This window comes from Euphorbia lathyris, chromosome 4, assembly GCF_963576675.1.
Source record: "Euphorbia lathyris chromosome 4, ddEupLath1.1, whole genome shotgun sequence".
Taxonomy (NCBI): Eukaryota; Viridiplantae; Streptophyta; class Magnoliopsida; order Malpighiales; family Euphorbiaceae; genus Euphorbia; species Euphorbia lathyris.
In genome coordinates this window covers 68,077,226-68,101,744 of record NC_088913.1, presented here as the reverse complement: position 1 = coordinate 68,101,744, position 24,519 = coordinate 68,077,226, and the positions used below count along the sequence as shown (strand labels likewise).

Here is a 24,519-nt window from a genome sequence, read left to right as displayed (position 1 = left end):
GCTTCTATGGTTCCAGAAATCTAGAAAGGCTTGGATTAAGGATGGTGACCAGAATACCAGGTTCTTTCATCTCTCGACTATTATTAGGAGGCAGAGGAATCGAATTGATGCGATTAAAGATTCCAAGGGTGATTGGGTCTACGAGGATGAAGATATTCGGAGAATGGCCCTTGAATTCTATAAAGACCTTTTTAAAGAGGATGAAGTTGATCTGGATCAAGCCCTTTCTGGGATTTCCTTTCCTAGGCTGGAGGAGGAGGCTATTAAAGCAGCTTTCCACCCTATTGACCAGAAAGAGATTGACATGGCCTTCTCTAGTATTGGAGCCACTAAGTCTCCGGGGATTGATGGCATTCCGGCCAGCTTCTACCAGAAGCACTGGGAAACTGTGAAAGAAGGTGTTTACAGTTTTGTTAAAAGTGTTTTCGGTGGCTCTAAAGATATTAGGATGGTGAACAAAACTCTCCTGGTTCTTATCCCAAAAGTTGACAAGCCTTCCTCCTTTTTACAAATGAGGCCCATTAGTCTTTGCAATGTGTTATATAAAGCTATAAATAAAATTGTGGCTAATAGACTCCGGCGTATCCTTTCGGAGATTATAAGCCAGAATCAAGGGAGTTTTGTTCCGGGCAGGCAAATGATGGATAATGTAGTTATTGCCCAGGAGGTGGTCCATTCCATGAAGATGAAGAAAGGTAGGAAAGGGATCGTGGCTCTCAAACTGGATCTGGAGAAAGCTTATGATCGTTTAAACTGGAGCTTTCTCCTGGATAGTTTAAAGAAAGCTGGTATTCCGGAGAGCTGGAGGAACTTGATTGAGGAATGCATTTCCTCTCCTGTTTTCCAGGTTATGATCAATGGAGATATGTCTGATGAGTTCTCTCCCTCCAGGGGAATTCGCCAAGGAGATCCTATGAGCCCCTTCCTTTTTGTTATTGCTATGGAAAGATTGTCGCACCTAATCCAGGAGGCTGTGAGCAAGGGGACTCTCCATCCTGTGTCCATCAACAAATATTGTCCTCCTATTACCCATTTGTTCTTCGCTGATGATGTGATGCTTTTCGTTGAAGGGAATGAGGAGCAAATCAGTGTGGTGATGGATATTCTTAATTGCTTCTGTGCTGCTTCTGGTCAGAAGATTAATATCCATAAGTCTCAGATGTTGTGCTCTAAAAACATGGACAAAGGCATGTGCAGAAGGCTGAGTGATATGTCCGGCATTCCCCTGACCCAATCCTTGGGGAAGTATCTTGGGGTCCCTCTCCACAGCGACAGAGTCTCCAAAGCCTCTTTTAAAGAAACTTTGGATAAAACTAACGGTTTGTGTGCTAGTTGGAAAGCTAATTCTCTCTCCCTTGCAGGCCGTTTTTCTTTAATCCAGTCTGTCAATTGCGCGGTTCCTAATCATATTATGCAAGCCTGTAGACTGCCTGAGCCAGTCCTTAACGAGCTTGATAAAATCAATCGGCGCTTCCTTTGGGGTGAGTCTAGAGAAGGGAAAAAGATTCACCTGGCCCCTTGGAAGGAGGTCTGCCAGCCGAAAAGCAGGGGGGCCTTGGTATTAGACAAGCGAAGGATAACAACAAAGTCCTTTTGATGAAGCTTCTCTGGAGAATGTGGCAATGCCCATCCTCCCTTTGGGTTCGTCTTCTCTGTGGTAAGTATCGGAAAGACAAAATCTTTGGAGGCCCTAAAGAGAGAGTTGTCAGTTGTTCCTTCCTCTGGAAAGGGCTTAGCGCTGTGTTTGCAGAGTTCTGCTTGGGGGTTGGCCTGGAGGTGGGTAATGGTAAGTCCATCAGTTTCTAGTATGATACTTGGATTGGTGACAAACCTCTTATAGAGGTGTGTTGCTCCCCCCCCCCCCCCCCCCCCCCCCCCCCGCCTACTAACTTCCGTAACTGGAGAGTTGCCGATGTGGTGGACTCGGAGGGAGACTGGATCTGGTCAAAGTTTGATACCTTCTTTAGCCTGGAGACCCTCCTTAGAATTAGAGGAGTTAAGATTAGTAATCAGGAGGATGACAAGGACAGGCATTGCTGGGTTCTGACTAACAATGGCGCTTATTCTTGCAAATCAGCCTTGGAAGCTTTTACCCCTAACAGGGCTGATCCTCTCTCGGATACTTGGAAGTCCATTTGGGCCCTTAAAATCCCTTACCGTATTAGGAGTTTCCTATGGCTGGGAATCAAGAACAGGTTGCTTACTAATTCGGATAGGCATAGACGGCATTTGGTGGATTCAGGAGCTTGCAGATGTAGAGGCCATGATGAAACTTTATGCAATGCTCTGAGGGATTGCTACAAGAGTAAAGAGGTTTGGAAGAAGATTCTCCCTAACCACATTCTTCCTTCCTTCATGGCCCATTCTGAGTATGACTGGTTCTCTGATGGTGCTAGTGGAAAATTATTGGCTTTCATGGAGCATGGTGACATTTTCTTTGCTATCATCTGTCACCAGATTTGGAAGTGGAGGAACGAGGAGCTTTTTGCTGATAAAACTGTCCTGATTCCTAACTTACTTGATTTCTTCTCGAAGAAACTTTCTATTATCACTGAGAGATTCAAAGGGGATTCTCTTGCCAGTTCTACCCAAAATAAAGAGGTCCACCTTGTTGGGTGGAGCAAGCCTAGAGACGTAGTTAAGCTGAATACGGATGGCTCCTGCCTTAGCAATGGCAAGATTGCGGCCGGAGGAGTTCTTCGTGATGCAGGTGGCGCCTGGCTGGCTGGGTTTACCCAGAACCTGGGGATGGGTTCTTCCTTTTCGGTAGAACTTTGGGGTATTCTCTCAAGTATCAAGCTTGCTATTAGCCTGGGTGTAAAGAGGTTATCTGTGGAATCGGATAACATGGAGGCTATCAACAGGATTTCTGATAACCAAGCTATTTGTCTCAACAGTCAAAATCTTATCAAAGCTATTTCAAGACTTCGCCCTTCCTTTGAGTTCTTAAAGTTCAGCCACATCTACAGGGAACATAACCGGGTTGCGGATCGCTTGGCGGTAGCTGGGCATGAGGGGTTGTTAGGTGTTTCTATCCTTTCAGATCCTCCTATCTTTCTTTCGTCTCTTCTTCTAGAAGATTGGATTGGGGTTAGCCTTCCTAGGCTAATCCCGGGTTGGTTTTTTTTTTGTTTGCTTGTTTTTCTTTCCTGTGTCTACCAAAAAAAAAATTATATATTATAATGATGTTATTGAATTTTTATTTTATAAAAGTTTAATTAAAATTTAAATTTAATTTTGTTTGGAAACGTTAGAATTAAATTTGTACAATTTCATATGTTATGGTTAAATTTGTATTTCGCTTGAAACGTTACGGTTAAATATTTAATGCATTACTAACAAAAAAAATATTTAGTATATTAATAACAGAGTAAAATATTTTAACCATTTTAAAAAAAAATGTGATTAATTGATATGTAACAGGTTTATTTTTTTGAAACTGTCTAAAATATTTTACTATATTATTAATATTAGTTATGAAACAAAATGTATGAAACTGATTCAATTTATCGACAAACTGGTTTAGAAGGTTTGACGTGGCTAAATAATAGTCAAACAAATTTTGTTCAAAACTTCGGTAGAGTATGGTTAAAATTGATTTTCCTTGAAAATGTGAGTGCTAAATTTGCACAATTTCATACCTTAGGGCTAAATCTGCACTTCGCTTGAAATGTTACGGTTAAATATTTAGGGCATGTTTGGTTCAGCTGTTAGCTAATAGTTGTTGCGGTTGTTGTTAGTTGTTTGCAGTTACAGTAAGTTGTTTGTTATTAGCTGGTTAATTATTAGTGGTTGGTAAAATTATATTGAACTGTTGTTGTTCGGATTTAAAATGTCTAAAATGGACGTATTTTAAATTAATCAACGATGAAATTATAAAAGGAAAAATGTGAAAAAATGCTCATAACGTTTACAATTAGGAATAATTTTACTCTTAACGTTTAAAATGGTGCAATTTTACCCATAATACTGGTAGCGAAAATGTACCTTGAGGTTCATTCCGTTAGCAAACACAGACCAAATTGATTAACAGTGTTAAAAAAACTAAAAAAAATAGAACAAAAAAACTAACGACCTAGAGCCTCTAAACTACAAGAGCTGCTAACTGTATTTTACAAAAAGGTTAAAGGTTAAGCCTCAGTCTTTTTTGTATTTTACTCTAACAATAATATAGTTGCTAACTGCTTCGTCTTCTCTGTAAATTATCCTAAAAATTTGATTTTATTTGGTTTTTCTTGGTTCAGTCAAAAGTTAATTTTAATTTATACAAAAAAAATTAAAGCAGTCTAGAACTTCTAAAATACTGGACTGCCCCTTCATACGGATAATTTGATACCATTATATTTTAGAATTTGAACGGGATAAATAATTTAAAAAATAAACAGATAATGTTAATTTCATAACCTTACCCATCAGAAGACTGAATAAAACAGGTAATATGAATTATATACTACACGCTAAGAATATAAAATTCACAACATATATATAATATAAAAATAGTGTTTAATATAGAATAAAAACTAAAAAAAATTATATATTATAATTTTAGTTTTATATATTATTATCTCCTTCCTTTAAACAGGAAGGAGAGTTGGCAGTGGCATCATGCCTGCACCGTCGTAATGGGGTAAAATAAAATTATCTTTTTTTATCCAATACGGTGGATAAAGCACCGTAATGGATTACTTTTTAACTAAAGTTTAAAAACAGCCCCTTCTAAAGAAATAATTTTTAACTATACTTAAATAAAAAATTATTTTTAAAATTGACACTATTTAGGAGTTTAACCCCACGGATAACCTAATAAAAGAGTTCCTGTGAAATTTATCATATATGTAATAAGCTATCTTATTCCTCTCACAATAGGTATGTTTCACCACCACCTCTCCAATCCCTGTCACAGAGTTAAAGACACTTATAATCAGGGGCAGATGTAGAGGGGTCAAAGGGGTTATTTGCCCCTTCATCCCATAAAAAAAAATTTTAAATCCAAAATTAAGGGTTAAAGTGTAAAAATACTCTTAATGTTTTGGGCCAGGAGCAATTTTATCCCTAACATCTAAAATGGTACAATTTTATCCCTAACGTTGGAAGCCAATAGCAATTTTATCCCTAACGTTGATAAATTGGGTCAATTTGAGAAATAATTAATCAAACTGTCTTCTCGGTCATGAATAATAGTTTCTGAAATTGATCCAATTTATCAACGTTAGAGGTAAAATTGGTGCAAAATTACAAAATTGATATGCAATTGGTGCAAAATAAAGAAAAAAATGACTGTATTTTATAATAGTGTTTGAAATTGATCCAATTTATCAACGTTATGGATAAAATTGATATTGGCTACAAACATTAGGGGTAAAATTGCACCATTTTAGATATTAGGGGTAAAATTGTACCTGACCCAAAACGTTAGGGATATTTGATGCGTAACAACCCGAGAATCCCGAAAATGGATGATTAAGAGTCGGAAACATTATAATTTACGTTTTTTATCAAAAAAAATCATGAAAATAATGCATGATAATTGAACGATTTTGCATTTTTCGTCACCAAAAATTTTGTACGTAGAATTTTGCCTCCCGCTCCCTCAAATCCTGGATTCGCCACTGCTTATAATATTTCATCTCTTAAATGCAAATTCCATTTTGATGCAATTTAATTTTCTTTTTTCAGTTTAAAAAAAATCATAAATGCCATAGTATATTGTTAAGAGTATCTCCAATTCTTTTTTAGTTTTTTTTTAGTTGGATTTTTAATTTAAAATTTAAGAAAAGAGAATTAAAATAAAACAATTCTAAAAGCTTATTGTTTATTGAGATTTTTCTAGTGTCTTTTTATTTCTAACTATTGGTAAAAAATACTCATATGACCGGAGATGATGGCCCTGTTTGGGAATTAGTTGTTAGCTGATTATATTAGCTGTTAGCTGTTAGCTGATTACATTAGCTGATTTGACTAGCTGTTTGTGTAGACATGTTTGGTAAAAATTAGCTGATTGATAATAGCGGTTTGTGCAAAAAGACGAATAAGGGCATTAATTTTGGCGCAGGAGAAGAGGAAGTCTATTTATTAGGGTTAAAGAAGTCCATTAATTTTAATATTGCAAAACGCTAATTGAAAAAGCTCCTAAAATGAGATTTTTCTAAATTAGCGTTTTCATCCCAAAACTCTCTCTCAAACCTCTCTCCACCAAATACTCTAATCAGCGGTTTCGGTGGTCAAACCTCTAAAGTTGGTCAAAACCGCTCTTTTTATCCCAAAACGCTCTTTACCAAACAGACCAATATGTTTTTATCCCTCTTCAAATCACAATTATTTATAGGGTAATTAATTTATTAGTCCCTATATTTTGACAAAACACACTGTTAAGTCCCTGTATTTTCAAAAACACACGGTAAGGTCCCTAATATTTTTCTCGATGAACTGTTTAGTCCCTAATGTTTTTCTCGGTGAACTGTTTAGTCCCTGTCATTAGATGCTCATGAAGATTCTGTTAGTCAATTTGGATTGGCAGAAACATCTTTTGTCATCACTGAAGCAGCCGACAGTAAACATGAGTTAAGAATATGGAGGAAATTAAACTTACCATTGAGAGAGTAAGAGGATTTCCACCTTCAATTCTAATAGGAAGAGTAAGCGAGAGAGATTTGAGTCGATTTCTACCTTCAATTCAAACATGAAGAGTGAGCATGAGTGATTCGATTATGGGTTTGGGATTCAATCGTTTTTCCATTTTTTTGTGAGCGCGAGTTGTGAGAGAAAGACAAGAATTGCTTTTGACTGATAAATAATAAAGGGTAATTTAGTAATTTTTTAATTCATAAACGGTAAAAAAATCTAACAAACAGACGGAAGGACTAAACAGTTCACTTAGAAAAAGATTAGGGACCTGACCGTGTGTTTTTGAAAATACAGGGACTAAACAGTTTGTTTTATCAAAATATAGGGACTAACAAATTAATTACCCTTATTTATATTATTATTTTTTAGAGAGCATAGTCCATAAAAAATTAAATTTTCATAGAAATATGCTTCAAAAAAGGGTTAAAAGCTAGGTTTCATTAATTTTTACATGGCGGGAAAAGGAGAGAATCGAAACGTCAAACATACACGTTAAATATTTGGCTTCGAGCAAAATTCTGTACTTATATTATATAGGGAAAAGTACAAAAACAAACCTTGTGGTTTGGTCCATTTTCGAACTGCACCCCTGTGGTTTAAAAGTTTGCAAAGTGGTACCATGTACTTCATTCCGTTAGCAAACACATACCAAATTGACTAACGGTGTTAAAAGTCAAAGGGAAAAGAGTTACTTTGATCCTTATATTTATTTATTTTTATAAATTGAGCCACTTATTATCTAATTATCACAAACAAACCCCAAAATAAAAAATAAAAATCAAATATACCATCTTCTCCATCTCTCTTTAATTTCTTGTTTTTTTCCTTCTCTCTCTCTTCTCTCTCTTAATTTCTCTCTCTAAAATAAAGCTACCACAATCCACTCCTATTCTTTTCATTCTTCATTAATAGAGTTTAGATATAATTTCACCTAATTCATCCAATACCAAGACATTTCAGTTAAAATTCAAAATTCAATGCCAATGCCAATGCAGAATTACACATGTGATAGAGCAGCAGCGATTCATGTGTTAACCAAATCGAATCATAGTTCCCATTGACAGAAGTACAACATTTTACAGCACGCGATCAGACACAGGAATAACCTGATGCAAGCCGCAGTGTTCACATGTCGAGCACGGAACGTATGTGATAGTACTACCAGTGTCAACAATAAGTGCGAATTCCTGTGGAGGCGTCCCAATAAATAGCCGCGTCGTATAGTAACTGAAACAACGAGCATTAAACATCAGCAAAAATGATTTGAATTTTGAAATACAAAAACCAAAAGCCATGTTATTGAAAGCGAATAGAAGAAGATTATACCCATTGGAGATGAGATCATCGTGGAGGTGCATGAGAGCGTTGGGAAGTTTCGAATTTTGGAGCTGCCGCCTATGATAATCGTTAGCAAAGAATTTCCGATGAGCGGAGATGTTAGGGGTTGAGAGATGGAGGGGAATAATCATCGACGTTTTGTCACTAGTGAAATCGAGAGCTGATGAGACAACGGCGCAATTGATTAAGAGAATTAAAGAACACTGAAGAAAGAGAGACCGCGGCCGAGTGATGTGCGTTTCGTCTAGGTGTGTGTTTACGGAGGTAGTGTGATATGAGTGTGCTATGGGACTATGGATGTGGTCTTTCTAATTGCTCTAAATTCACTAGACGCTACGACTACTTAGGGGCAAGTGTACCCCGTCGTATCAAGTAATAATCCGGTTAAGACCGGGTATCGAATCCACGGGATTTATAATTACAAGTATTAGACGACTCGGTTTCGTATGTTATTTAAGCGGTGATTACTTTGGGGTTGATGTGGGAACCAACTACAAACTACTCCTAAACTATTAGTGGGACAGATTTATGTAGCAAAACTCTGCGAAGTGCAATGGCGACGATAAGTTATAAATATGACAAACAAAGACTCCGAATATATACGAATAATGATCTACTCTTGCAAAGACGACTACGTGTAGTTCGACCGACCCGTGAAGTACTTAGACTACGTGGTTCCTAGTCAAGGCGTGTCTAATGCTGGGGATCAGAAACTAGGGCCCGTAAGTTCCGTGGCTTGTCAACTCCTACGGTTTCCGGTTTGTCACTTCCGGTAAGGCAACACCTATATGAATCCCTAAAGGTAGCCCGAATGGCGTCGGAAATCGCGTTCCCCTACACAATAGTCAATTATAAGTATCAAAGCAAGCAATAAACATCAACACGTATATAGAAACGGAAATTGCAAATCATGAATTATAAATATGGAGGATAAAAATATAGAATACAACCAAGCCTAGTACATAGGAAGAGTGCAAGCTAATTAGCAAGTCAAGAGGGAAGAATCGGCCCTCGGAACTAGCCAACCGGACTCAAGGCCGTCTCTTAGGACTTGGAGGTGGAACTCTCGAGCTTGGTGACGAATGATGGAGCGGAACGTGATGGAATGCCGGAATAACCGAACAAGCTCTCGAGGGAGAGTTTTATTACATAAAACTGAATCTAAAACTAAAATAACAAGAATCAAAAGAAGTAAAATGCAGCTATGTTCAAGTATGTCTAAATGAGTGCTAGTCACTCTTATTTATACATCAAGCTAGGGGTAGAATTGTAACTTCACAAGGTACAAGTATGGAGCAACATTATTTGGTGCAGAATTCTCAGGACACGCCCTGCGTGTCTTGCTATACGCCCTGCGTGTCTTGTTATACGCCCTGCGTGTTTTAGCTCCTGGCATTTTATTGCTCGAATCACCCCATGTACGCCCTGCGTATCCCACAACACGCCCTGCGTATTGATAGTTGACTTAGGGGACAATGCAGTCTGACTTTCAGGATTGGGTTAATCATTTTCTGACAGATGTCATACGCCCCGCGTAAGGTGTCATACGCCCCGCGTATGCTGAGTCATTTCCACATGGTGCCTGCGGATAAGGCAATTATTTCTGACACCATGTTTTACGCCCCGCGTAAATGATGATACGCCCCGCGTAACGGATGATACGCCCCGCGTATTTGAGTAGATTTTTGCTCCTTATTGCACCTGCAAAATACACTTCTCACGAGCCGAGTTAGCTTGACGTTTTATTCTCTAAATTCAACTAAAAATAAAGGAAATTAACCGAACACTCGGATTTTATTTTATTTTATTATTTTATTAAAACACTCTATTTTTGTAATTAAACTTATTTATTTCTTCTAAAATTAAACCGTAAATCACGCTAAAAGGTATGGGTAAAATACCCCTATCACCGAGCCATGGCGGAGACTACGGTCAACGAATGGAGGAAGGGAGGGAGGGGAGAGAACAGAATTAAGTAAACAACGTTCTCCTTAAAGAGTTTGGTAGCTTTATTTTAGAGAGAGAAATTAAGAGAGAGAGGAGAGAGAAAGAAGGAAAAAAAAAATAAGAAATTAAAGAGAGATAGAGAAGATGGTATATTTTATTTTTATTTTTTATTTTGAGGTTTGTTTGTGATAATTAGATAATAAGGGGATCAATTTATAAAAATAAATAAATATAAGGACCAAATTAACTCTTTTCCCTTTGACTTTTAACATAGTTAGTCAATTTGGTATGTGTTTGCTAACGGAATGAAGTACATGGTACCACTTTGCAAACTTTTAAACCACAGGAGTACAGTTCGAAAATGGGCCAAACTACAAGGTTTATTTTTGTACTTTTCCCTATTATATATATAGATATCTCTGAAAATTCTGTAATTTATAGATAGAACTGAACTCTGCTGCGATGGCCGGAAAAGGAGAATTAGCGATCGGTATCGATCTCGGAACCACCTACTCATGCGTCGGCGTTTGGCAACATGACAAAGTAGAGATCATACTGAATGATCAGGGGTTCCGAACGACCCCTTCTTATGTTGCTTTCACTGATATTGAGCGTTTGGTCGGTGATGCTGCTAAGTACCAGGTTGCTATGAACCCAATCAATACTGTTTTCGGATGTAGTTCCTATCTAATTTCTTATTTTTCTTTCTGTCTGCACCTACTTAATGTATGCTGATTTTCGATTGAGTGTGAATCGAGTTTAGATTCTATTGCTTTTTGTTTTTGGTGTTGTTGCTTCAATTCAATTTCGTTTTGATGTTTGATATCGTTCGGAATCAAATGTCTTATTAGGGTTTTAAGAAAACCCTAATTTTTGGGTTAATCCTTACATATTCTGCAAATTGATACATATTTGTGGTGTTTATTTGATCAGTTCAAAAAAATTCGTACTCTTACGGTCTACAACTATACGTATCACAGATGTGAAGCGGTTGATTGGTAGAAGATACTCTGATGCCATTGTGCAGAGTGACATGAAGCATTGGCCATTTAAGGTAGTTGCTGGTCCTTGTGATAAGCCCATGATTATTGTTACATACAAAGGTGAGGAGAAACAGCTTTCTGCTGAGGAGATATCGTCTATGGTTCTTACTAAGATGCGTGAAATCGCTGAGGCCTATCTTGGATCAACTGTTAAAAATGCAGTGGTCACTGTCCCTGCTTACTTCAATGACTCTCAGCGTAAGGCAACCAAGGATGCTGGTGCAATTGCTGGCCTAAACGTTATGCGTATTATCAATGAGCCTACAGCTGCAGCCATTGGTTATGGGCTTGACAAGAAGGCAAGCAGCGATGGGAAGAAGAATGTATTGATCTTTGATTTGGGTGGTGGTACTTTCGATGTCTCATTGCTTACTATTGAAGAGGGTACCATTGAAGTCAAGTCCACTGCTGGTGACACCCACCTTGGAGGTGAAGATTTTGATAACAGAATGGTGAACCACTTGGTTCAAGAGTTCAAGAGGAAGAATAAGAAAGATATCTCTGGAAATCCTAGAGCAATTAGGAGATTGAGGACTGCTTTTGAGAGGGTTAAGAGGATTCTCTCATCCTCTGTTCAGACAATTATTGAGGTTGACTGTTTGTTTGAGGGTATTGATTTCTACACAACCATTACGCGTGCGAGATTTGAGGAGTTGAACATGGATCTTTTCACCAAGTGTATGGAGATTGTTGAGAAGTGTTTGAGGGATGCCAATATGGACAAGAGCAGTGTCAATGATGTGGTTCTTGTTGGTGGTTCTACTAGGATTCCAAAGGTACAACAGTTGTTGCAGGAATTCTTCAATGGGAAGGAGCTTTGTAAGAGCTTAAACCCGGATGAGGCTGTTGCGTATGGGGCTGCTGTACATGCTGCAATTTTAAGTGGAAACTTGCAGGACCTTCGGCTCTTGGATGTCACCCCTCTGCCACTTGGAATTGAAGCTGCTCCTGGAGGTCATATGAGTGTTTTGATACCAAGGAACACTACAATTCCTATAAAGAAGGAGAGGGGAGGATTCACCACTCCCTACGACAACATGACCAGTGTTGGGATACATGTATTTGAGGGCGAGAGTGAAAGAGCAAGAGACAACAATTTACTTGTAAAATTTATGCTTTCTGACATTCCCCCAGCTCCAAGGGGTGTCCCTGAGATCAATGTGTGTTTTGACATAGATGTCAATGGTATCTTAACAGTTTGTGCTGAGGAGAAGACAACAGGGAACAATAACAAGATAACAATCACTTATGACGAGGGAAAATTGTCCAAGGAAGAGATTAAGAAAATGGTAGTGGAGGCTGAGAAATACAAGGCTGAGGATGAGGAAGTTAAAAAGAAGATTGATGCTAAAACTGCATTGGAGAAGTATGCCTATAAAATGAGGAATACTGTGAGAGATGAGAAGATGAGATGGAAACTAGCCCCAGATGAGAAAAAGAAGATTGAGGATGCCATTGAGGAAGCTATTGAATGGTTGGAAGCAAAACTGCTAGGTGATCATCAGGCAGATGAGTTTGAGGATAAGATGAAGGAGCTAGAGAACATATGCAATCCTGTCATTGTCAAGATGAACTCGGATGTGATGGAAGACCATGTTTCCAATGCTAGTGCTGATGATGAATTTTTTCCCACTGCTAGACAATTTTTTGCTAGTTAAAGTTCTTAGAACTTTCTACTAAAGGTAGGGATCCTGACATTATTTATCTGCTAGTGGTATGTGTTTATTAACTTTTGTTTGTGATATAGTTTAATGGATTTTGCTTGATTAATCAACTTTAATTTATACACAAAATTATGTTTCTATTTTTCGAATTTAATCAATTAAGTTTGGATATTTTCATAAACAATATTCCAAGGCCTAATATCCATGATATCACTACTATCTGCAATTAAACATTAACTATCGGTTCAGTTTGTGTTTTTCGTATGTGGTGTTTGGTTCGATTTTAAACTGAATCAAAAACCAAACCAAACCAATTTATAGTTTGTTTTTCAATTTGTATTTTTCATATAGTTTGGTTTGTACCGAGAACCCAAAAATAGATGGATTTAAAACTAAAACAATATAGAGTTTGGTTATTTTTGGTGTAGTTCAAGTTCAGTTTTAAACCGAAGCACATTAGATGTACACTTTGATTTATTTATAATTTTCAAAAAGTTGATTTTGTTCAATTTTATACCGAACTAAACTAAATTCGCCATTTTTAATCTAACTTCTAAATTATTTAAAAATTCAATTGTCAGTTAGTTATGCATTTAAATATAATAAAATTGGCTCAATTCAAGGCTTGTTTACATATTTAGATCCATTATATATCTAGACTATTTCAATATGGGCTTTTCCAAAATACCTTTCATATATATATAACAACTTAGCTGAAACTTCTTATTCTTCCTTCTTTCTTTCTTTCTGCGAACTCGTTAATTTCTTGTGCGAATCCATTGATGATTTCAATGGCAAAAATCGGAAAGTAGGTAAGTATCTATCTATATATTACCTACGATTTTGTTTTAGGGTTAGGATTTTTTTTGCTCGTTTTTGGGTTTTTTTGTTATTTTGGTTTAGGGTTTAGGGTGTTTTATCATTTTTTGGTGCAATGTCTTACATGGATGTTACTTTTATGTATATTTTGAATATACTGAGAAATTGCCCTATTTGAACATAAGGCGTGTTATTTCAAGGGAAAAACAAATTCGTGGTTATAAGTTTGCTTCGCGATTGTAGCAAACTGCGAAGCAAAATCATTGCAGATTGCTTCAACCTCGAAGCAAACTCATAATCATTGCAGATCACCACAATTGAAGCATTTTCCACCCTCCTCTTTTTATTATTTCTTCTTGCACCAACATTGGGTAAAGCAGTGGACATATTCGCCTCAAGAGAATTGGCGCTGGGAGTGGGTAGTAGAAACCAAGGCCGGCTCGGGACTATTTGAGGCCCTATGCAAGATACGAAATGTAGGTTTTTTATATATAAATAAAATTATAGACATATATATATATATATTTATATGTATATATATAATATTTTCTCTTTTAACATAAAAATACTTTAGAATCGAAAAAAGATAGAAAAAAATATATATATTCATGTAAAAGATAAAAATTTAGGGGGTGTTTGGTTGCTCCTTTTCAGGCTCCTTTTGCCTTTTCACTTCAAAAGGAAGAGTTTTAGGTGTTTGGTTGGTGATCTCATGTTTGCCTTTTACAATTGAAAAGCAGCATCAGGTGTTTGGTTAGTGATCTCCCGTTTGCCTTTTACACCCGAAAAGCAGCATTTTACAAAAACAGAGAATCTCTGCTTTTTGGAAAACAGCAAACCGTAACAGCAAACAACAAATCGTAACAGCAACAGCAAACAGTAAACCGTAACAGTAAACAGCAACAACAAACAATAGGTAAAACAAACGGGCCCTTAATAGCAAAGTTTGTAATTTAAAAGTTATAAGAATAGGTTATATATCTATTTTTTTTAATGTTGTTTAAAGTTAAAAAAAAAAAAACGTTGATATGGCTTTGATAAACAAATATTGGATTTGGAGGATTTGTATGGAAGAATAAGTCTACCTATTTAACTTATTAATACTTTCATTTAATATCCTACCTAATATATATATACTTCTTTTACATATCTGTAACCTTTATCCTATATATTATAAATTTAAGTTCCAGGATAGGCCTAATTCATGATATATGATATAATTTATTTTGGAAATTTATAACCTATTATATTAAACTAAAAACACATATGAGGCCCCAATTTTTTTGGGGCCCTAGGCGGTGGCCTTGGCTGCCTTAAAGGCAAGCCGGCCCTGGTAGAAACTCGGACTTTTTTGTTGTTGAATGAATCAACCCCTCAACTGTCTTCAAAGTGCTCAATAATTCATAAAAACCAATATGCATGCCTTTTTGTGTGATGAGATTTTGAATAGATGACTTGAATGCTTCACCAACATTTTTGTATAGCAAAGGAGGTAGGAGATGCATGGTATATGGGTTTCCAGAAGCAGTAAGATCATCCAGAATGATTTTCAGTTTTTGCATGTATTCACTAATGGACATATCGTTTTGTTCAAGTTCTTGTAATTCCAGACTTAATTGAAATTGCCTAGAATCGGTGATAATACCATAGGCTTGTTCAAGTGCTACCCAAATGTCATGAGAGTAATGGAAACAAGTAATTAAAGGATAAATCTCCTCAGTAAGTGAATGCAATAACAGAGACATAACAGTATTCTCAAGATCATCCCAAACAGTGTAAGCAGGATTAAGCAACAAATTATCAGGGCCAGACACGAAGCTACTTTGAGATAATAAAAATTGGAGGTGGTGGATTGTTGCTAATAATATGCTCAAAGTAATGATTAGATTTTAAAGTGGACACAATCGCCATTCTCCAAGCTTTATAGTTATGAGGTGTTAATTTTATATGGGTGGCTATGTGAGTAGGAGCGGGACGAGTCACATGAACAGAGTTTGTTGTGGAATTAGAATAAACAGGATTCATGGATGAGGAGGGATGTTCATGATTGGGATGGGGTTGAAAAGTTGGGCCAATGTTAAAGATAAAGGAATCTGAAGTATGAGTATTCAGGGAGGATGGTAATTGAGAGCTGTGATACGAGGGTGGAGGACCAAAACTAGGTCTAATAATTTGGTGAGAGTTATTACCTGATGGAACAAATAGTTGAGGAGCCGTATCATTATGTCTAGTATGAGGAATAGCACCAGAATCCTTGTTATCAAATAAGTATGTTGATGTTACATATGATTGCTCAGGAGTGGTGACTGGAGGTTCAAACCTCCAACCAGATGAGGGTTGCAGGGACGAAGCGGAAGTAGTGGCCATCGTGAATTCAGTTCCAAAGATTGACTAACCGATGCCGGTAGACAGATTTCCAGACGCAGCGACAGATGGCTGGCTGGCGGCAGGGACACCGTCGACTCTGTTGGACAGCGATACGGTTGAAGCAGTAGGTTGCGCAAACTCGGAATGATTTTTGGTATGCGATTGTAAGGGAATAGAGCCGGACATGGTTGGATCGGATGATGCTCTTAATCAGGGACGGATCTACAATGGAGGAAATGGAGGCACTTGCCCCCACTGAGATCTAGATAGCTATAAAACCCCAAGTATTAATTTTGTAATTTTTTAGTTTGCCCCCACATTAGAAACGTCATTGTTGAAGCTTCATCTGAACTTGTTGTGGCTGCTGCGAAGGAGGAAAAGATAGGTTACTTCATGTTTTGTGATTTTCACTAAATAAAACGATGTCGTTCCACTTACGTTTTGTTTATTAAGAATAATAATAAAAAAAGAAAACTTTATAATTCGCAGCGCAAAAGGAGCAATTTATATATTGTCCAGACCTGGGATTCTATTTTATATACTCTCCATCTTTATGTATTCCGCATATACAATTAATTTGGCTTTACAATTCTAAATTGAAATTGGTTTAGTTGCTAGGTATTTGGGTGATTATTAACTATGTTTCAGTGGTTAATTTTCAATTTTCTTTGAAAACGCTTAATTTTCGCTTTAGTATAAGGTGTAAAAATATTCCTAACGTTTCTAATTAGAAGCAATTTTACTCCTATGTTTCAGTCAAGAGCAATTTTATCCTTAACGTTGACAAATTATGTCAATTTGAAAAATAATTCACCAAATTATTATTAAATCATAAAAAAAAGAATTTTCTTTAGAACTAACTGATATGTAATTGGTGCAGAATAAGGAATAAATATCGTTATTTTATAATAATGTATGAAATTGACCCAATTTGTCAACGTTAGATGTAACATTGCACCATTTTAGACGTTAGAGGTAAAATTGCTCATGATTGTAAATATTTTACTTGTGAAGTGTAGATAACAAGATTCATGATCGGAAAGACAGTTTGAGGGATTATTTCTCAATTTGATCAAAATTATCAATGTTAGGGGTAAAATTGTCATTGACTGCCAATATTAGAGGTAAAATTGCATCATTTTAGATGTTATGGGTAAATTTGTTCCTAATGTTGAGGATATTTTTGCACCATATCTTTAAAAAAAAATATTCAAAGATTTTAACATATGAAGAATTGTAAGAGACAATTATGAAAAATAATTATTTATATTGTTATTAATTTTTTTTTTTTTGTAAATTTGTTATTTTACATGCATTGTTTGCCCCCATTAGTTAAATATTCTTGATCCATCCCTGCTCTTGATACCATGTTGATAGAGAGTAAGAAGTAGAAACTTAGGGAGGAAGAGAGAGAGAGGCCGAATAGAGAGAGTAATTGTGATGAATCCCTTAATTAGGGTTTCTCTTGATAAATCGTATGTATATATATATATATATATATATTTATCTATTAGTATTATATTATATTATATTATATATATATATATATTACATATATATATATATTATATACATATTATCTATATATTATATTATATATTATATATATATACATATACATATATATCTATATTTATATTTTATTTCAATATTCTCATCATCATTTTTGTCTTTTCCTGTTTTTTTTTCATATTCTCATTATTATCTTTGTTTTTTCTATTTATTGATTTTTAGAATATAGTCTATTAATATTTCCGTGTTGTTTATTTGACCCCTTGGATCCGTGGGCGTGTCTGGTATCAGAGCCTGGGGGGTATATTTATAGAAAATTCGTGTTTATTTTGGAAAGATCTTTTGTAAGAATAATTTATTTTCCTGAGTGTTTTTGCCTAAGCTTGCGTCTGGGTAGTAAGCCAGTGGAAAGACTGTGAAACCTAGAAAGTGCTTTGGATTGTAAGGAAAATAATTTATTATTGCAAACAATCTTTTTAAAATGGATGCATTTTTCTGTAGAACTACCTCTACAAATTCTGTATCAACCACTTCTTCTGATTCCAAGAAAATAATAAACAGTGAAGAAATAGTAACAGAAGATTTTCAAAAATCAATAGATAATTGGCAAATTCCAAAGAAAGAAAAGGATGAAATTTATGAAACTTCTAAATTTCATTTTTTCAAAACAAATTTTACAATTAAGACTGAAGAAAGAGACCTTCAGTTAACAAAACCTTTTGAAACAATAAATCTACTTTCTCAACAGTCTTTGAAAAAACATCGGGATAAAAATTTTAAATATATCCATATAGGCTTAATCCAAGTCGGAATTAAACCTTTGACCAAAGAAGGACTAGATACCTCCATCCTTGCCATCCTAAGAGATGTTAGATTCACGAACTTTGGCGATTCCCTATTAAGTTCCGTAGAGTCTAGTCTCTGTACAGGTCCAATATCTTTTGAATGTTATCCCAATTTTACTATCTCCTTAAATGATAAAAATATTTTGAAGTCTTTGGTTTTACAAATCAAAACTCACAATTATAGAATGCTTGAAGGGTCAATTCCAGTTGCTTTAATCTATAGAATTCACTATAAGGCCATGATGTTCGCCTTTGCCACTAAGGTAAAATTCCATAGTAAGAAGGGTGAAACCATCCTTCTACAAACAGACTTAACCAAGTCAAACACTGTGATACCCAGATCTATACTTTGGAAGGAAGTTACGCTTCCTGAAGAATGGATATTGGAAGGGGTAAATGAACCTCGACCAGTTAGACCATTAGAGACTCCCAAACCAAACTCCGAGTTGAAACATATAACTCAGTACCAAGATGGGAAAGTTAAACTTTCATTCCATCGACATTCTACCAGTAGTAGATATTCAGATAATTCCTCGGTCTCAGATACCATAGACCTAGGAAGAGTTACTAATTTGCCATCTGTTATAAATTTGCCATACTCAAATATGGCAAGACATTCAACTTCTGAGATTCCCGATTCTATTTTAAGAGGTGTAAATTTCACCTCAGTGATACCCAGGGTAGTTTATGACAATCCTAATAGAGCAGAGAGTTCTGGAACTCAAGCTCGTATTGAGGAGACCCAAAATACCCAAAACCAACATGATCAATCTCACATTCCTGAAACGGACTTGCCTACAAGCCCAACGTTTTCAGTCGTCACAGAAAATGTTTTTAATGAATTGAATGTGATTTCAAGAGAATTTAATATCAACAAACAACTTCTTCATGATGACTTTTATTCAGAAAATAACATTGAAAAAAGGTCATGGTTTTTTAAAAATTTTATGGATTCCAGAAAAGCAATTCAAAATGAATTTTATGAATTTGTAAATCAAAATCAAGTTCATATTTTGTTTTTTGATTGGTTTGAAATTTATGCTTCAAAAAATTCCATTGATTATCCTTTTAGAAATTGTGTTAGCCCAATTACCCTTAGAAATAAGGCACCTGAGTGGGAAATGTTAGATAATAGGAAAGTTCAATCGACTCATCCACCACTTAGGGGTATAAGGCTAGATCACAATAACCAAAAGGTAGAAGCGATTCCTTATAAGACACCCAGTAATGATGACAAAACCAATGTTAAAAATATAATTCTCCAAAATAACTATACCAATACAAATTTGAATACAATAGGAAGACAACTAGATAGGATAGAAAAACACCTTGATAAACAACCTATAGTTTTTGATTCCTCCAAACCCATTACCAAACCTAAGATCCAAAATCCCATTTTTAAACCATATCAAATGACAAATCAAAGTTCAAAAAATATCCAAGATAGCAAATCTGAATACATTAAAGCCATTCGTGATCAATTAAGTAGGATGACTCCTACGAGTACTAACTCCAACCAAGATTCCGCTCAAATTATCCCTGATACTCCTCCCCATTCGGCCAGTAAAGTTAATGTCATAACTCAAGACTCTGAAACTGAAAGTCTCATTGAACAATTCCAAGAAGTCACTCCTGAAATTAATAAACTTCATTGGTCTAGGATTCCACAAGACCGTTTGCAAATCATCCCTGCCCCTGATATCAATACAGCTAAACCTTTATCTCAATCTCGTTTCAATGCCACCTCTGTCTATGATTGGAACATAGATGGACTCTCTGAGTATGAAATTCTTGGTCTTCTACAACAGATGACCATGGCTGCCAATGCTTATAAGACTCAACCTGGTACCCAGGATAGGACAGTTGCTGAACTCCTCATAGCAGGATTTTCAGGGCAACTGAAAGGTTGGTGGGATTACTATCTCACACAACAACAGCAAGAAGAAATTTTAGATTCCATTAAGATAGATGAAAATGATGAACCAATCTTTGATGATGATGGTGACCCGATTCAAGATACCGTAGCCACTCTAATTCTTACAATTTCTCTTCATTTCATAGGAGATCCCTCCCATTTAAAAGATAAAAATGCTGAACTTTTATCAAATTTGAAGTGTAAAAAACTTAGCGATTTCCAATGGTACAAAAATACGTTTTTAACTAGAGTAATGCTTAGAGAAGACTCAAATCAACCCTTTTGGAAAGAAAAGTTTTTGGCTGGCTTACCAACCCAATTAGGTGAGAAAGTTAGAAACAAAATTAGAGAAACACATGGACACCAAATTCCTTATAACAAATTCACTTACGGTGAGCTGATTAGTCTAACCCAACAGGAAGGATTAAAAATTTGCCAAGAAATGAAATTACAAAAACATCTAAAATGGGAACTTAAGAAAACTAGGTCCGAATTAGGAACTTTTTGTAATCAGTTTGACATCAACATAAATAAACCCTCAACATCAACTTGCCTAGGAAATTGTAGCAAAAATTCTAGGAGAAATGCTTATAGGAAACCCAAGAAATCCATGAAAAAATATCAAAAGTCCCAAGATGATTATTATAGAAAATCTCACTATAGGAAACCGAGAAAATACAAACAAAAGAAAACTGAAATTAAGAACAAAGAAAATAAATTTAGAGATATTACATGTTATAGATGCCATAGAAAGGGACATACATCGAAATTCTGTAAATTCAATAAAAAATTACATGAACTACAACTAGATGATGAAATAACCAACAAAATCTCCAATCTACTTCTTGATTCCTCTTCCGATACCTCTAGTTCTGATTCTGAAAACCTTTCTTCAATATCCTCTGAAAACAACCAAGACCTTCAATTAGATGAAATCGTTGCAACTAGCTCTACGAGCTCTTTTGAAATTAATGTTTTAACTAGGGAACAAAGTACGACTTTAGATATCATTAACAACATAGGAGACCCAGAACTCAAAAGAGAATTTTTAAATAAACTTTTAAGATCCTTAGACAACCAAGAAGAGAGAAAAGAAGATAAAAAGGTAGAGAAAACTTCCATTTTACCCAATACCAGTAAAGGAGCCTACGATCTCACCAAAATTCTAAATAAAAGGAAAAAACCCATCTTAAATGAAAAAACAAGCATTCAAGAACTACAAAAGGAAATCAAGGAAATAAAATCTGAGCTTAGAGAACTTAAAGAAAAGCAAAGAAAGGATTCTGAATTAATTTCGAAACTTCTTCAAGATACCTCTGATTCTTCTGATTTTCCTGAAGAAACTGAGATTGGTCAAACCTCTTCCCATGAAATTCAAAATGTTCAAAATGTTGAAAAGATTCCAACTGATTTTCTCTTTGTTTTACGGGAAATCACTACCCGAAAATATGTTATCAAAATAACTCTTGTTTTTTCAAAAGATTTCCAAATCGATACCATCGCACTTTTTGACACTGGTGCTGATTTAAATTGTATAAAATCAGGAATTGTTCCAAAAGAGTTTTTAGAGAAAACAAATGAAAGGCTTTCTGCTGCAAATAATTCCAAATTGATTGTTGATTCAAAAACGGAAGCCTCGATTTTAAATAATGATATTCTCCTAAAAACTTGGTTCGTTTCTGTCAGTGCTATTCAACACAGTGTCATTTTGGGAACTCCTTTCATGAATCTGATTACTCCTTATAAGGTGAAAGCAGATTCAATTTCCTCAAGAACAGAAAATGGAAAATTAAATTTTGAATTTATCGAAAAACCTCAAACAAGGAATCTCGATTTAATCAAAGCTTGTTCGATTCATGAAAATTCCTTAAATGTTTTAATCAAAGGGAAAACTTACCATCTTCAATCTCTCCAAAAAGATGTTGTTTTCAAACGGTTTGAAGAACATATAAATAATCCTTCAATCCTACAGAAAATTTCTGAATTTCAAAACTTGATTGAAAAAGAAATTTGTTCTGATCTTCCAACTGCCTTTTGGGACAGAAAACAACATATTGTTGACTTGCCTTACGAAATTGATTTTGATGAGAAACAAATTCCAACCAAGGCTAGGCCAATTCAAATGAACCAAGAACTTGAGCAATACTGTAGAAAAGAAATTCAGAAATTAGAACAAAAGGGTCTAATTTCAAAATCAAGGTCCCCTTGGAGTTGTGCTGCATTTTATGTCAATAAAAATTCTGAAATAGAGAGAGGAACGCCTAGGTTAGTAATAAATTACAAACCTTTGAATAAGGCGTTGAGATGGATTAGGTACCCTATTCCAAATAAAAAAGATCTTTTGCAAAAACTTCATTCTGCTTATGTTTTTTCGAAATTTGACATGAAATCAGGATTTTGGCAAATTCAAATTTCAAAATCTCATAGGTACAAAACTGCTTTTACTGTTCCTTTTGGTCAGTATGAGTGGAATGTAATGCCTTTTGGTTTGAAAAATGCCCCTTCTGAATTCCAAAGAATTATGAATGACATTTTCAATGATTATTCAAAATTCTGTATTGTGTACATCGATGATGTTCTTATCTTTTCAAATTCTATTCAAGAACATTTCAAACACCTTAAAACATTTTTCTATGTTGTTAAGAAAAATGGTTTGGTTGTGTCGAAATCGAAAATTTCCTTGTTCCAAACTCGCATCAGGTTCTTAGGACACTACATATTCAAAGGAACTATCACACCAATTGAAAGATCCCTTCAATTTGCACAAAAATTTCCCGATAGGATTCTTGATAAAAATCAATTACAGAGGTTTTTAGGAAGCCTTAATTATGTTCTTGATTTTTGTCCCAATATCAACAGAATGGCTAAGCCATTACATGATAGACTCAAGAAGAATCCTGTCCCATGGACTGAAGAGCATACTGCTCTTGTTAGAAAAATCAAACAACAGGTCTTAGAGATTCCTTGTCTTCATCTAGCTGATCCTTCCCTACCTAAGGTTGTAGAAACAGATGCCTCAGACCTAGGTTATGGTGGAATTCTTAAACAAGTTTCCGAGGGTAAAGAACACATAGTTCAATACACCTCTGGACATTGGAATGAATGCCAAAGAAATTACTCAACAATTAAAAAAGAAATTTTGAGTATTGTTTTATGTATAAACAAATTTCAAAGTGATTTACTAAATCAAAAATTTCTTTTAAGAATTGATTGCAAAAGTGCAAAAGAAGTTTTACAAAAGGATGTTAAAAACCTTGCATCAAAACAGATTTTTGCACGATGGCAAGCAATTTTAAGCATTTATGATTTTGATATTGAGTTTATAAAAGGAGATACAAATTCCATTCCTGACTTCCTAACCCGTGAATTCCTTCAAAATTCCAGCCATGCCGAAGAAAAATAAAGGAAAAGAAATCACTGGGAGAGATTCCACAATCACTGGGAGAGATTCCAACAAAAATTCTGATGAAGATTCAAAAATAAAAACATGGAGAGATGCCGCTCTAAAGAAAGAATCAACTCTTGAAGATACCAACCAATCAGGTTTGGACCCTAAAATCCAAAAATGGTTGGCAGAAACATTTGCAAAATCCCCGGAGCTTCAACAAGCTCTAGTCAAGTATCAGACTCCAAAAGAAGAGATTCCAATTGTTCAAAAACCTGAGAAAGGAGAATCTTCTTCAACAAAAGCCCTTTCTCATGAAATTTCTAAAAATGTTTTAAGTTCCCAAATCTCAACTTCCCAAAAATATTTTCATGATACCCAAAAAACAATCTCCAATTCCAATTTTCAAAATTCCCAAGTGGCTTTCACACATGTTGTCCCTTCTCCAATTCCTTCAACTTTTCCAAGTGATTTTATTGTCAAGAATTCATTTCAAAATGTTCTTTCTGTAGAAAAAGGCTTTTATCATGAAGATCCTCAAGTTTCAATTGAAAAAGCTTTTGGTAAAAATTGGTTTTTCAAATCATGGGACTTAAACAAGACTTCACGATATTATGAAATGATTCTTACTGTCACAAATTCTGCTTCTTTCAAACACTTTTACTGGAAATCTGAACACTCAGACCCAGCATATTCCACAGTAAAAATTCACAAGGTTATTTCTCCGATAGACTGGAAACACCCACTGTCTGAACCTGTGTATTTTCCTGTGGAATACAAAGAAGAAGAATTTTATGAGACTCCTTTTAATTACTGGGAATACCAACAGGCCTGGTGGAATGCCCTCCTGATTAATAATGTTGGGAGAAAACATTCTTGGCTTATCTTTTTTGATACCGCTTGTAATCCAGAAAATTTTTCTCTTTGGTTCCAACAATGGTGGGAACATTGGGGTTGCGTTGAGCAAATCCTCCAAGACAGAATTCTTACTTGTTATAAAAAATTTAAGGCGGGTTACAAACCCAGTGAGGAGGAAAAAAGGTTCTCTCCTTTGGCTTTA

The 24,519-nt window shown here is 35.5% G+C and overlaps 1 protein-coding gene across 2 annotated transcripts; it reads left to right on the top strand.

Annotated features, from left to right (window-relative positions):
• Nucleotides 1-10,362: 10,362 nt before the first annotated feature.
• LOC136226694 (heat shock cognate 70 kDa protein-like) lies at nucleotides 10,363-12,722 on the top strand. Of its 2 annotated transcripts, none has more exons than XM_066015318.1 (2): nucleotides 10,363-10,588; nucleotides 10,890-12,722. In XM_066015318.1, exons 1-2 carry the CDS (start codon nucleotides 10,372-10,374, stop codon nucleotides 12,608-12,610), a joined length of 1,938 nt encoding a protein of 645 aa, XP_065871390.1. In that variant the 5' UTR covers nucleotides 10,363-10,371; the 3' UTR covers nucleotides 12,611-12,722. The 2 variants fall into 2 exon arrangements, with proteins under 2 accessions (XP_065871390.1, XP_065871389.1); XM_066015317.1 differs by having other exon boundaries at nucleotides 10,411-10,551.
• Nucleotides 12,723-24,519: the final 11,797 nt, after the last annotated feature.